This window comes from Callospermophilus lateralis, chromosome 18, assembly GCF_048772815.1.
Source record: "Callospermophilus lateralis isolate mCalLat2 chromosome 18, mCalLat2.hap1, whole genome shotgun sequence".
Classification (NCBI taxonomy): Eukaryota; Metazoa; Chordata; class Mammalia; order Rodentia; family Sciuridae; genus Callospermophilus; species Callospermophilus lateralis.
In genome coordinates, this window is record NC_135322.1 from 59113333 (window position 1) to 59128292 (window position 14960).

Below are 14960 nucleotides of genomic sequence, written 5' to 3' on the forward strand. Positions count from 1 at the left end.
GGGTAGATGCAAGGTTGGCTGCATGCTCTGCTGCAGTCACCTGGGCGCTCTAGCACTACCGCCGTGGATATTAACGGCTGCCATTTCTAATCCAATTTTAGTTCTACTTACCGCGGCTGCTGTTCCTACATTCACACACTATTACGGTTATGACTCCTGCTGTTATTAGTATTACAACCACTGCTGATAATGCCGTTGCTGGCACTGTACTACCACTGCAGCTATTACTGCTCCTGCTACCGTTACCATAGTGTCACTGCCATTGCCACTGCCATTACTACTATTTTACACCACCATTACTGCAACCGACGCTGCTCTGCTGCTGTTAGTTCGTGTGCATTTACAGCCACCACATGTTCCAGAATAGGGGAAAATCATCTTGAATTATTGGGTCCTGTCGCCTCCAAAAGCTCTCACATAACTGTCAGACTATGCACCTGTTGGTGCAGAAAATATGTGTGCCTGGAACTCAGATCCTTGTTGAGTGAAGTAGTAATGCTGAGGCATCTGTGTCGGGCGCAGTGGGGACTCTATGTACATTATGAGTCCCCGCCTCTTTGCCAAAGAAAGCTCTGCCACCCAGGAATGGTTCTCCTTTTAAGGATGAGGATCCTGAGGCTTGGAGCAGGGAGGTGATGGGCCCTGGTAGGCAAGCTGCTGAACGGCAGGCAGGCTCAGAAGTGTCCTCCCAGGGCTCTGTCCCTCGGCTGAGCCGCTAGGTTTTGAAATAATGACAAGAGAGGTTCAGTCCTGGCACCAGCTCAACTTGCTTGAGGCAGGAAACAGGTTCCAGAATAAGAGGCCGAGCTGGTTTGTCCCTCCCTGTTCTCCAAGTGCTGTGGTCCTTGGCGACAACTTCCTGCACCTACTAGCGAGAGCCCATGTAGTGAGTGAGTGACTGTCTGTGTGGGACACTGGACTCCCAGGGGCCAACCTGTACAGGAATGCCCAGGGAGGGAGAGCAAATGCCAACAGGGAGGGAATGGAAGGCCAAGGGAGCCCCTGGTGCCCCTGAGTGGGACACATCAGGAAGCGGTTCCTGGGCCTGGTGTCCCCAAGGCCCTCTGGTGCATGTTATTTTGGGACTGGACCACGTGATGAGTAAGTGCCTGTTGGATGAGATAGAGTCAAGGCCAGCTTCCAGACTGGTGTCTCCCAAGCAGCTCGGGTCAGAGGGACTGAGGCCTATGGCAAGATTCCAGCTCCACCCACCCCCTGACCGCTCCAGGGCCCTGGATAACCAAAGGAAGCATGGTGAGCAAGGGGCGAAGCTCTTCCTTCCCTCCAACCCCAGCTCTGCAGGGCGCGAGGGCAGAGGCCAGATCTGATGACCTGGGCAGAGCTGCTCCTGCCTGGCGGCGGGCGGGTCTTGCAAACTTGGACTATCTGGGATCTGAGTTCTGATGGTGAACTGGGTTTCCTGGGCTGGGAGGGATTCGCTTTCTTCCCTGGGGACTCACCCCTCAACCCCAGCCTTTCCAGGCACTGTCTCCGGCCTTGCTTAGACTCCAGGGACCTTGGCGAAGAAGAGATCATGAGCCACATTAAGAAAGGAGTTTCAAGGTGCTTGGTTTTACATAATTAAGACTCCGGGTGGCCTTTGCATCACAAGTCAGTGGAAGCTGCCATACTATAGAAAAGAGACTATCCCACTGAGTGACAGCAGGATCCTGCCTGCGTGTGCGTGTCCGGTGTGTTGTTCTCTCTTTCCATCACTCTCTCACTCAACCACACAAGCAATAAAACTCAGAAAAAAAGATGTTCAGGTGTTTTAAAAGCAGGACCATGTCGCTGTGAGTTTCGTGTTTCACTCAACAAAGTCATTCAGGTGGCAACATCATGAACAGGGACAACTGGGATAAAAGCAGATTCTTGCCAGGCATTTAAAAGGATGAGGCAAAGGCAGTCCCTGCCCGTGTTACCTGTGTCTGTCAACATGATTCTGCAGTCTCTCATGTCGACATGCAACAGTGGGAAGGAGTAGAGTTTGGAGCCAGAGAGAACTGGAGTTCAACTCTAGCCCTGCACCATTGCAAGCCACACAACCCTGATGAAGCTGCCTTCTGGGTGTTCTCACTTGCCTTGTGTCTAAAATGGGAATGGATCCTGCAGGGAAGGCTTCATGCCAAGATCACAAGAGCAGCTTAGGCAAAGTGCTTGTGGCTGAGCCCACTTGGCTGCTCAGCCAGTGGCGGGGTGTTCTCAAGATGGCGGCCCTCCTCCTTCTCACCGTTTCCTCTGGGCAGGAGAAGAAAGTACAGTATGGCTCCCTGTCTAATTCTCCATCTTCTGGGATGACACACTCTGTGGCTCAGGCTTGTCTACATGTCAGTGCTAGGTCTACAGCTGAGAAATTTCCAGGCCCTTTCTCTTGTACCTGCATATAAAGTCCAACACCAAGAGACTCTCCGGCATTGAAGCTTCTTGGACCAAGAGATAAAAAAGTTTATCAAGTTAAGTTTTAAAAAGCCACACAGCCGGCAGTGAGATGAGCTACCACACGGAATAGAAGAGCAGATGCCAAAATAAGAGGAATAACTATCGAGACTCATGTTGTGCAATACAATAGAAATTAAATTTTTAAGTAATTAAAATGAAATACAATGAAGCACGTAGTTTCTTTCACAGTAGTCTCATTTCAATGCTCAAGTCACACTGGGCAGGCTGCAACTGTTCTGATAGAACTAGATCTCGAACTTAATTCCATTCCCTGAGAAAGTTCTATGGGATTCAGGGACGATGAGCAATTTCAATTTTTTATTTTTCTAAATCGTGTGCCATCGTTAGTTTTTCTATTAAAAATATTCAATATCAACAGGCCAAGGAAAAACTTTAAAAATACTATTTTGGTTTTGTGTATTAATACTGTGCGTTAATCACATTTATATTTGTAAATGTTAATATTATATCATATAATATTATTATATGATCTCGACCCCAAATGGCAAACCTGAAATTACAAAAAGAGCTGATAGCCTGGTAATAGGTGAGGTTGATGCTTCTGGGGATTTTTGTGTCTGGGTGTGGTGGAGATGAGCCCCCTGAAGGCCCCTGTTGCCCGGTGCCAATCCAGACCATCCTGGATGGAACCTTCAGCTCCCTGGGTACAGGACAGCTCTCCATGCTCTTCCTTGGCAAGCATTCCTGACTGCTTTCTTTTGTAACTCCTGGAACATTAAATAGGTCGTCTTTGAGTCTTTCCCTCCATGGTTTTAGATTCTATTCTTAAACAATGTGAGGGGGAGAAGCAAGGCTTCAATGTGAGGAGGAAGGAAGAACAGACTGTGAAGGTTTACTAGAGCACAGGCAAAACCAGCCTGGGAAGACACCTGGGCCTAGGCGTCTGCTTGGATAAGGGAGGGGGAGCATTGCCTAGTACACACAAGGCCCTGGGTTTGAACACAGTGTTGGGGGGAGGAAAGTGAGAAAGGCAAAACTGGAGTCTGCTTAATTAAGAGTGTCGGGTGCAAAATGGCGGTGCCAGGTCATCCAGCTGTCAGTCAGAGGAACATTAAAGTGTGGAACCCTGTTCAGCTGCACATGTTGCCTGCCCCTGAAGCCGGCTCTTTTTCAGACTTTTATAAGCCACGGGAGGTAAAGTGATTTCAGTCTGAAAAAAAAAAAAAAAATTGTGGGCATTCCAAAATCAACCAGTAATTTTTTTTTTTTGCAGGGGAACAAGTATCACTGCAAATCCCTCCCAAACATCCTATTATTGGGTCTACCTTTGATCAATATTCGAGTCTAAAACATCTCTAGGTAGCCTGCTTAAGATCCAGGACACTGGTAGAAGCAGAAAGTAGAAAGGCAGTCGGTCACAAGGCTGGGGGACCTAGAAGATGACGAAGCGTGCAAACTGTCAATCAACAGATTCAAGAGCTCTGTCACACGCCACGGTGGGTGACTGCAGCTGGTAACGATGTGTACTTAAAAATTGCTGGAGAGTAGATTTTAAGAGTCCTCACCAGGGGAACATGACGAGCCTGTGAGGTAATGCATGTGTTAATTAGGTCGATTTAGCCATTTCACAAAGCAGACTTCAAAAACCTCCTACTGAACACCCTAAATACAGACAACTTTTTCTTTATGAAATAAAAAAAATGAATAGTGAAATAGGTACCATTCTATGGGGGAAAGATTAAGTTGGTGTGACTGCCACTACTGTCATTCCAGTGCTGAGGGGACTGTATGGCTGTAAAACTTGACCTCATGAGCTGAAGACAAAGAAGTACCATCCTTAGGCACGCTGGTCTATGTCCACCTTGTAAAGTAACCCAAGTCCATCTCCTCGTGGACGTTACATTGTTTAGTAGCAGAGACGAAAATCAAAATCAACGGCAGAATTACTTAGGCTGACTCCTGAGCCGACATAGAGAGCATGAGCTTTACCGTCACATGCTTTACTTGATACCATCTTCTGTAAAGAGTGGGGTGATGTGGAATGGTTGGGAACGCACCAGTGATGAGATCAGTTTTGATTGTGAAGCAGAGAAGTCTGTCTTTATGGAAACTTTTAAAAATTAGAACTATCCCGTTTCACATAAGATCCTGATGGCAGTAAGAGAACCAACCTGTACAACTAATTAAAACTAATTAAAATATCAAAAAAGAAGAAGGAGAAGCAACTGTGTTTATGTCGGGTGCAGTGACTCGTTCTTAGAAGGAGTCAGGCAGCCAGGAGCGCTAGCCTCTGTGTGGTGGCTGTCCTTGAGTGCAGCAGCAGCATCTGGTCGGGAGCAAGAGGAGGAGCTAAGCGCTGTCCCTGAAGATATCAGGTGCGTGGCCGTAGGCTCACGAGATGATTAAACGTGGACAGGGGACAGATCGCGGTTGGAAGCACACAGGCTTCAAATCCACCTCGGTTGAAAATGGCTAGCTGTGGGATCTGGGGAAAGTTCTATTTCTGCCTCAGTGTCCTTGTCTGGGAAGTGGGGTAACCGAGAGATCCTGCCCCAGATGCAAGTGCGTGGGCCAAAGAGAAAAGGCACATAAAGAGCTTACCCCAAGAGCTGGCCCGCGGTTAACGTCACTATGGAAATGACAGCAAGGAGCCTAGATGCATGACATATTTATGAATTGGAAACTACATGAGGGATATAAATATGGCAAGCATATTTTCTTAGCCAGATTTTGGGACATATGATTTGATAATCTCAATGGCACACTTGGGAATAATGACATTGGAAATTTTAACTCACATGGGTGTTGGGAGGGGCAGGACGTGTAGCTGACATGGTCATAGGACGCGAATGGCAGCCTGGAGCTTTTCTTTCAAATGTTCCTTTCTGAAGTCAGGTGCGCGAGGGTGAAGGCAAAGAGACAGTGGGGAGAAGACGGAGAGGTGCAGAGGCAGCCTCTATCCCAAATGCACGAGCACACACCCTCACATGCACTAACAGGCATGCACACGCACACACACCCCTATGCACATACATGCCTGCACCTATACACATGGACACACATGCAATCAGTTTGTTAAAGGCTCATCTAAACATTTAACATGCATCCTAAGTCTATGCTAGTCTCCAAGTTGACACACTTATACCAATGCACACACACTCACTCGCCTTGATCTTGAAAATACACTTAGAAATACCTTTTGTGGAAACCCCTAAGAATTAATTTTAAAGTCAATTGGAGCATTATATCCTGCACATTGCTATACGGATGCAAAAGGTTGTTCTTCTGGAATTGATAGAGCCACCTCCACTGGGAAAGATTAAGATTCCTGAGAGCCATCTTGGATTCCAGGAAGTTCAGCTGCAGATGGCTCAAAGGTCTGTATTACAAACAGGTTTCAGAGACAGGGCATGTCATTGCAGAAACCCCGGAACCCACACAGGGGAAAGCCAGGGATGCACACCTCTGACCTTTTTTCATCTATCCCAAACTCACCATCTGTTTGGTTTAAAAATTCTATTTATCTGTGTGTGCATGTGAGGGACAGAGATCTAAAACAGCATACATACTATAAACATTTTGTTTCCTAAATGCTTTGTTAATACATGGGCTCACCAAAGAAACAGATTCACAAAAAAAAAAAAAAAAAAACAAACAAAAAAAAAAAACCTGAGATCAGTTGCTTTAATAAACATATCATGGTTTGATGTAGTGGTTGTTTTCTTTTTTAGACTTGATTTATCTGTCACTTTCTTTCCAAATTTGATTTATTGGTCAATTTCTTTTCAAGATTTGATTTATTGGTCAATTTCTCTTCAAGATTTGATTAAAACACATTACATAAGTCTTTTCAGATCTATTTCTAAATATCATATATATTTCTAAGTATGGATGTTTAAAGTCTTTATTCATAAATGTTCTTGATTGATGCTTGTTTTTTCATTAGTTTTTTTTTTCTATATACTCCAGGTAGTCATTTATTCTGTAATCGGAATCAACATAAACAAACCGTAAAATCCAATTGTGTAATGAATTACTCATATCTCAGACTCAGAGAGAAAAGGAACTTAAGACATAGCAAGGTAAAACCACCCGGGTGTGTGTGTGTGTGTGTGTGTGTGTGTGTGTGTGTGTGTCAGGGAACACGTTGGTGGTTGATCTTGAATCTCTGGGTTTATAGATGCATCATCAAACAGTTCTGCAGGACAGGATTCCAGCATGATGTCTCCTGTGACCATTAGTTGGTCCTTGGCTACCTGGATGGCCTTGTCAATGGAGAGTCCTGTATCATTCTGGAAAAGGTCGTTTCATTTTAACGGCTCCACGGGGCGAAGTCCCTTTCTGTCTTGGGACTTCCCTACATCCCCCTCAGGAAGCAATGCCCGTCAGATACCCCAGCCCCCCATCAGGCCCTGGGGTGCTGGGTACTCCCCTGGAGGGCAGCTCCTCAAAGGTGGGCTGGGGCAAAACAGAGCAGGCAGGTCTAGATCCGAGCGTCTGAGGGCTCCGAATCTCACACCTTCGTGTCTACACCCCTGAAGCCTCTTGGGATAAGAATGTTCAGAAACTAGTGACTAGTACGCACTCCAGGAGGGTGGGATGTCCGCGAGCGTGTGTCAGTATTTAGAAAAGAAATAATTACACCCCTCTGCCTTCACACCGTCTTGGCCTAGTTTTATCATCTGCAAAACAAGAACAGTGTCACTCACTTTGGGAGGAAGTTTCAAAGAATAAAGACACTAATACATGCAAAGCACACCCAGCTGGGCGATGGTGGCTGCTGCCAGTGGTTTCACAGGTTGACGCTGAGTAGCCAGGACAGCTGAAGAAGTCTGTCGTCTACTGGCCAGTCACGGTGGGTCAGGCCTGGTGCACACTTCTCCAGGAGGCTTCTGCTCCTGTGTGGTCGGTGTTGCAGAGACTCTCCCCCTTCTGGCTGGGTAAACTCAGTCAAGGCCAGAACAGTGAGCGTCAGTCCCACCTCAGGCCGGGGCTGCCCCACTCTGCAAGGTAGCCTTCTGCATTTTTAAGAAAGTTCAAGACTTTTTTTTTTTTTTTTTTTTTTTTTTAAGCATGTTGGAGCTCTAAGACACTCAACAACTGCAGGTCATTAATGTCAACTTCAAGGGAGGAACTTGGGTGGCTTCAGCAAGGACTCAACTTAGTAGATTCTCTGCCTGGCCCTTGGCAAGGCCAGGGAAGTGCAGCTTTGATTACACTGGCCACGTCCCCAGCGTGGACACCTCTCTTTCAGATTGGCACTCCTCTGAAAGTGATCCCTTGTGGTTCCCTGTTGTCTCTCCGAAGCCTGGGGCCAATGTGGGTCATCTTGCAGCATCTGAAAAAGGGGGCGGACAAAGCCTGATTCAACCAGCTTTTCTCCTGTCTTGCTTAACAAATCGGGATTCTAAGAAAGTTATATCTTCCAAAAATTGTTTGTAAGATAAATCTCCAGGCTGGGCGTGGTGGCGCACGCTTGTAATCCCAGCGGTTTGGGAGGCTGAGGCAGGAGGAGCGTGAGTTCAAAGCCAGCCTCAGCAACTTAGCGAAGCCCTGAGCAACTCAGCAAGACCCTTCTCTAAATAAAAATATAAAATCGGGCTGGGGATGTGACTTCGTGGTTAACCATCCCTGGGTTCAATCCCCGGTACCAAAACAAACAAACAAATCTCCAACTCCTTAGCATGGTACAAAGAACTGAGGCCTACCTGCCCTGAGACCCACCTGCCCTGAGACCTACCCGCCTGTCCATCCAGACCTTGTGTGGCACCCTGCTCTCGGGACAGGGGGAAATGCTGGCTATTTGTTGGGAAATTTCCTGCTCCCTGGTTCTTCAGTCTCTGCACTCACCATTCTCTCTCCATGAAGCCACTGTGCCATCTCCAGTGACTGGAGAATCCCTCGTCCTCCCACTGCTGTCAGGTGCTGCCTCTTGTGTAACCCTTTCTCACCTCCTCCACCTCTGGACTCCCTCCCCTCCATCCCCTCAGGGCGCAGGGCAGGAGCTCATCCCCATCCTTCACCTTCCTTCTCCAAGCCTTCCCAGGCTGTGTGCCTGTGTTCTCCCGCCCGGATCTGCACGACTGAGAATCCCCGAGGGGACGCCTTCCCTGAGTGGCCATGTCTACAGGAGTCAGGCCCCAGGCTGGCGCAGTGAGGCCTTGGAAAACAATGACATAAATGAGCAGAGCCGCGGCTGTACGTCTGCCACGATCCCAATCAACTAGACTCCATTTGGCTGCACCAGTTGGGTTTGGGGACAAGACTAGGAAGTTGTGGTGACCCCTGCCCACTTCCACTAGGGCACAGTTGAAGGAGCATGGAGATTGGCCAGTAGGTGAATCGGGGTCTGCCGTTCCCAGCTGTGTGAAGCTTGGATCTCCATCTCTCCACCTGCACAATGGGTTACTAACATCCCAGACCTGGAAGAGTTGGAGTAGGAAGTGATGGGAAAAGGACAAGGGCCGTGGCACTCAGTAGGTACCTGCTGGATCCCACGCTGAACCTCTGCGTCTTTTAAGGGAGGCAGCCACCCTCTGCATCTGGCATCCCCAGGGCTGCCAGGGCCCCTGGACTCTGTGCTGCACAGGAAAACTGCACTGCTCAGCATTTGGCTGGGCAGCATCAAAGAGCCAGGCCAGTTGGAGCCCCGGGCCCAGACCAGGACCAATGAGAGGTGGGGCTGGCGGGAGCCATCTGGAAGGCTGTGGGTGTCTTTAGCAGCTCCTGTTACAGAACCCTCCTTTTGCGGACAGCTCAGGCAGACAGGGTGGAGCAGTTTATGCTCAGAAAGCACCTTTGTCAAAGAGATGCCTCAGCAAATTATCCTGCAACACAGTGGGCCATCTTACCCTAAGCCTGTAGACTGGCATGATGAAATTAGCTGGTCAGAGAGCAGCCAGGTCCCAACCCTGCTCCCAGACATTCCACAGCCTCCAAGAAGGCCCAAGGGAAGGCTGGTGATTGTTGGGGTTCTTTGCTCTGCCTTCTTAAGAGGGCATCTAGCAAGGCACAAGATACACAGGGTCCCTCTCTAGTGCTACCTGTCATTGCACTCAATGATATCTCTGCTTTTCTCGGTGCTCTTACCTTTGCAACATCAAAATAAGAACAGCAGCTAGTGCACCATGCATTTACTGGTGCCAGGAACTGCCACCATGCCACAGGAGGATTTCCTAGGGCAGTTTGTCAACAATCCTATTGAGGCAGGGACTAAACTCTCCAGGGTGCAGATGGGAAAACAGAATCAAAGGCAAGTGGCTGAGTCACTGGAGCTGTGTCTGCTGGTCTCTAGAGTCCGTCTTCCTAATCTCTCGGTCCTCACTCATTAGGAAGGTGGAAGAATGTGAGCCACATCAAAGATGCCAAGATAAGAGAAAGACCATCTCAAGGGAACTTGAGGGCCAGTGGTAAAAGCTGCCAAGGGTCGATTGAAATTCCAGCAGTTTGAAGGACATTTCAGAAGAAATGTCACAAGACAGAAGACAGGAAGATAAATGGGGTGAATGAGGGTGATTACAAACAAGTGAAAGTCTCCTCATCTCCTCTAGATGTGGCCCCTCCACCCATGGTGTGCAGTTCACCGGGACAGTCATTAGAAAGAATGATTTTTGAACCCAATCCCTCTTCCAAAGACATGGAATTCTCACAATGGGCCCAGAAAACTGACCATTGAACAAGCTCCCCCAAGTGAGACTTTTGTACTCCCCAAGTTTGAAAATAGCGAAGTACATCTCACATGCCTCCTTAGTGTCTCATGGCTTCCCTGTCTAACAGAACAGGGACTGGCCCAGTGTGGCCTTTAATGCTTCTGCCCTTACTTATGGTTGCTCCCTCCTGCCATTGTTGATTCAAACAAAGTAATACAGAAAGGGCAGGGTTCTGGCTTCCCCAGAAGCTAGAACCCAAAATGTGAGTAATTCAAGACTGATGGGAAGAACTTTTTGCCAGGAGAAGTGGACTGATGGACTCCTTCTAGGTCCTGCTCTGATGGCCTGTCCTAAGGACACATCTGGAAATAAACAGCTGGTCCTCGTGAGCTGTAAACAATGACAACATATCAACCATGCATCACTTCCAGCTTCCTCTGGTCCACTGTCTGGACACTAACCCATGCTGCTCTGGGCTGCACTTCTTAATAAAGGACCAGCGCTCAATGTTTGCCCCAGGCTCTGGATTTTTCAGAAACTTGAGTCAATAAAAGAAGCAATACTCTGTAGGTTACAGTCTGAGATCTCTGGAATGCATTCAGTATCTTTGGTATTTGACCCCTTCTTACCTCTAACAGTGGTGTGCTGGTAAACATTTAACAATCAGCCTCCCAAAGGGGAAAAAAAGCCCTCATTTTTAGTGTTTCCTGATTTCTGTGGTGTAAATATACCCACAATGGCTGAATTTAATCTACCAACCTGATATTATTAACTGCAGGGTTGGGAAGAAATGTACAATGCTGCATCAATGGAAGGTATTTCTATCAAACAAAACATAAATATTAATAACATCAAGGGTATAAATATAGCAAAATTTACCACTTAGCTCCAGCTCCCTCTTCAAAGCATGTCCTGGGTGTCCAACAGGTTTGCCATGATCTGGTTTAGCATATTGATTTTAGTGAGTTATGTTGATTTTCTGCCTTCCAAAGTCCTTGGTTATCATTGCCTGAACCCACAATAATAATCCTTCAGAAGGAGATTATAAACTGGATGATCTCACGGTGGAACTCAGTCTTAAAGAAGTCCAGAAATTAATTGGTGATATTTTGTGACCAGATTAACCACACAATAACAGAAATTGTGAGGTGAGGGTTAAGTGGGTAAAGTAGATCTTTAAGCAGGCTTCTGAAATATCTCTGCTTTTTATTCATCAAATCAAGAACAATTGGCACATTCCCATTATAGTTATGAAATCTATAGATTAGATCCATGCCTTAATTTACTCATCTGGAAAATGGAAATAATTAATGATAACCACCCCACAGGGCTTAATATATATGAAGAGCTTAGGGCAGAGCCCAACACAAAGTACTCTGTAAGTCTCTGCTAGGTTGGGGATTTTCTGTTACAGGCTTCTGCCAACCTCACATACATGCAAGCACTTTTTGGCCAACCCTCACTTTGACAGGCTTCAACCACCAGGATCTTTTCTTTTCTAAATTCAATTCCACTGCTAGCGCCAGCTATATCGACACTGGGCTACTGAGGAAGAGCTAAGCAAGACTTTTCTGCCAAAGTCATTTCCCGAAGTTTCCATTTTTGGAGGAGAAAATTAGACAATGGCCAAAATCAGCAGTTTGAGAGTGAAGGAGGAGAAAATGAGCTTCTCTTTGCCAATGGTTTTGTTGCAGAATTTTCCAGGCTCCCAGGTGCAGAGTGGGAGAAGAACTGCTCTGTCCATGACCAAGAAGAAATAGACCCACCGGTAGAGTCAGCTCAAAGGCAGAGCTCCAAAAATAAGGACTGATTTGGATGTGGGTTCTAGCTGTTCTCTACTATTGTACCCCAGCCCTCCAAGTACCACTGTATAGCCTTGGGCATGTCAGAACCTCTAAGGCTGTTTCCTCATCTACAGAGCAGAGTGGATAATGGTGGCCAAGTCTTTGGGTGTTGTGAAGATCCATTGGGATGATCTATGTTAGAGTTGACCCTAGTCACCCTCTAGTAGTATCAAATGAGCAAAGTGATCCATAAGCCAAGGCCTGGAGGGTGATTCAAGAAAAGGCAGTGACTGTATGATACTGCAGGGGAGCAGATCAGGGCAAGTATATGGTGTCACTTGCCCATCCCCAAAGGTCAAAATGAGGGCCCTGTCCTGCAGTTTGAGCAACAGACTGAGCAAGCCAGAAAGTGACCAGCACACCTTAGAGCTGGAGTGCCTTGGTCCTGAATTGTTTTGGTCTGTGGAGGCCATTTTACTAGCCCAATGGTCATCAGAAAGAGCGTGAAAGGGAATCGTGCCCATTTATGCTTAAGTTAGACTAGGAAATGAGAAAGGAAGGAGGGAGAGACGGACAGAGGAGGGAGGGAAGGAAGGAGAGAAGGTTAGTTTATCAGTTCACCTCCAAGGAAGTGCCGTGGTTTGTGTTGCCCAGCGGTAACCATCTTTGGCTAACTGTACTGATCTGATTGTCATTTCATGTGATCATAGTGCAGCACTTATTGGGGTTAGAATTAAAGAGCAATATTAGAACAAAGTTTTATCTTTATTTTCTCATTCAAGAGATAAAGCGAGGTTTGGGTCACACTTTGAGGGAATTATACCAAATTATTCTCTATTATACCGAAAGAGTGAGGCACAGAGATAGCTTGTGTCCCTGGAAGAAGTGGGAATGGGGGTCTTCATGGAGAGTTGGCACAGAGTTCTGGGCCCTAAGGATACACTGCTAAGTGACAGACACACTCTCTCCCTCACAGCCTTTAGCCGAGGTTACGGCCAATAGTCCAGGGACTTTCTTTGGGACAACAAAATAAAAGAATGGTCTCCCTGTGGCTCTAAAAGATTGTCCACCTGGCTCCTACATGGTTGTAACAGGGGTTCCTGATTTCTGGAAGCTTCTTAATTTGGAGGGCTTATCAAGTAGCCCTCCAGCATCATCTCCCTGAAGCCCAGCAATCCATCCACAGAGTTTGCTTGTTCTCGGCTGGACACGGGTGCTTCTCTGAACCTACAGGAACACCACAGAACCCCCATGCAGGGTGTATCCTGTCAGTATCCCCCATCCTGTGTTTGTTTAGGGATTTTGGACTTTGATTTAATTGTCATTTCTGAAACCTCAGAATCACTCTTGAAACTCAAATGTGGAGCCCAAGGACATCGGCTGTGGTTTGCTTAGCTATAAACTGGCCTTGCTCCACCAGGAACACAGTTCGAGGGGGCCCTTGGTTCCAGCCACTGAGGATGGACTGGGGTTCCAGTACCCGACATGGCACTCTCATTACAATGAACTGCAGCCAAGGGCTGGCGGGGGTTCAGTTCACCACTTCAATCACCCGGGGCCGTCCACATTGCAAGATCGGCAAGGCCCCAGCCACTCTTTGTCCTCAACAGTGGCAAATTCCAAACACAGGATACTTGGCAAGAATCGGACTGGATCTTCCCAAGGGGGAAATCTGCAAGGGATGGATTTTAAAAGTCACGTACTTTTACCTGTTTCCCTGATCCCCCATTCAATAATTTAAAAAGAAACAAATAATCAGGTGATTGAAAAGCTTGGGCCCTCTACTGTTTTATTGACCTGTCACTACAGATAAATTGACTATAATTTACTTCAAGAGTAAATTACAAGATGTTCATAAAAAAAAAAGTTGTACATTACGATCCCTAATTAAGATGTTCAACATGATTCCTCTTTTAAATTGGAGAAGCCAACGGAAATGGAAAACGCTGACGGTGCTGTATTTTCACTCTGCTTCTTTTCCTTTCTCTCCATCGTATCAAGTTATTGTCTGTCAATCTGATGGGCAGATGTGGTGAAGCCAAGCCTGGGGCCCCCAAGTTCTCCTACAGCATTGCTATTTTGGTTTGGTGGGTTTTTTTGTTTGTTTGTTTGTTTGTTTGTTTGATTCTACCCATGTCTACGCTGTTAATAGTATTCTTCAAAGAAATTCTGAACCCACATACAGCCTTGGAGACCCTACTGGTTAAATCAGAGAGACCAAAAAGATTTGGGATGGGACAGGGGGTAGAAAAACACAGTAGGCTGAATCAGTGGAGTCCAGAAACACACACTCACACACACACACACACGCCAAAAAGCAACCTGAACTGTTTTGAATTTTGTCTGCAAACACATGCCATTATGGACCATGCCTTAGGGAGAGGAGCAGAAAATGTTCTCCAGAGCCAAAGTCGGTGCGGTGGTCCACACAGCCCAATGAAAGCCAACGGCTGGAGAAGAGGGAAGGCAGTCCATTGGTTTCTTCACAGAGCAGGCTCCCAAGCTAGGACTTCATCATGGTAACCCTTTGCCTTCATTTGCTCAGAGTCGTTGTGCGTTTGAAGTGCGCGGACACCACGCTAGCCGAGAGGGGCTGGAAATGGACACAACGGTGTCTCTGGTCTCTACAGGAGTCGCCACGGCCCCAGGCTCCCAGCAGCCCTGGCCAGCGCATGGCTCCCCCTGCCTCCAGCACGCTTCCTGCTCTCCCTGGAAAGCATTTCCTTTCCCACCTCATCCCCCAACCCAGGACGTCATCTCGCTGGCCCTGACGTGCTGGACGCAAGCTGCACCTCTGCTAACCTCCTGACCACGCTCCGTCACAGCAGTCCATGCCTGGTCTTCAGGTCCCGGGTGACATTGTCAAGAAGGATTTGTCGAAGGTCTACACCAACCAAGCTGCAGGGTGCGGGGCACATGGGTTCCCTGGGCTCCCTCAAAGCTCACAGCTTTTCCACACTGTCCACAGCCTGGATGGGAATCTCAGTCATCCTGACCACAGTCCCAGGAGGCGGACTCCTGTGTATCTGTAGACCTGGGACTCCAGGCCAAAGCATGGAGCTCTTCCTAACCTCCTTCGGAAGGCTGCATGCTCTGGGAAGGCCCCTTGCTCACCGGGAAGCTGCTC

The 14960-nt window shown here is 47.4% G+C and overlaps 1 protein-coding gene across 8 annotated transcripts in view; it reads right to left on the minus strand.

Moving 5' to 3' along the window:
• The window catches only part of Maf (MAF bZIP transcription factor), a 310546-nt gene that overhangs the window by 261671 nt on the left and 33915 nt on the right, over positions 1 to 14960 (minus strand). The window contains exon 3 of one of the 8 annotated variants that reach the window (XM_076838507.2): positions 2645 to 3610. The exons of 5 other annotated variants lie outside the window; for them this stretch is intronic. Coding sequence is in view for 1 of the 3 variants with exons in the window: in XM_076838502.2 (XP_076694617.1) it covers positions 7651 to 7738 (88 nt within the window). In the remaining 2 variants the exon portion in view is untranslated. Of the gene's footprint in view, positions 1 to 2644; positions 3611 to 6124; positions 7739 to 14960 lie in introns of those variants that run through there. 2 more of the 8 variants (XM_076838502.2, XM_076838503.2) reach the window with 2 other exon arrangements.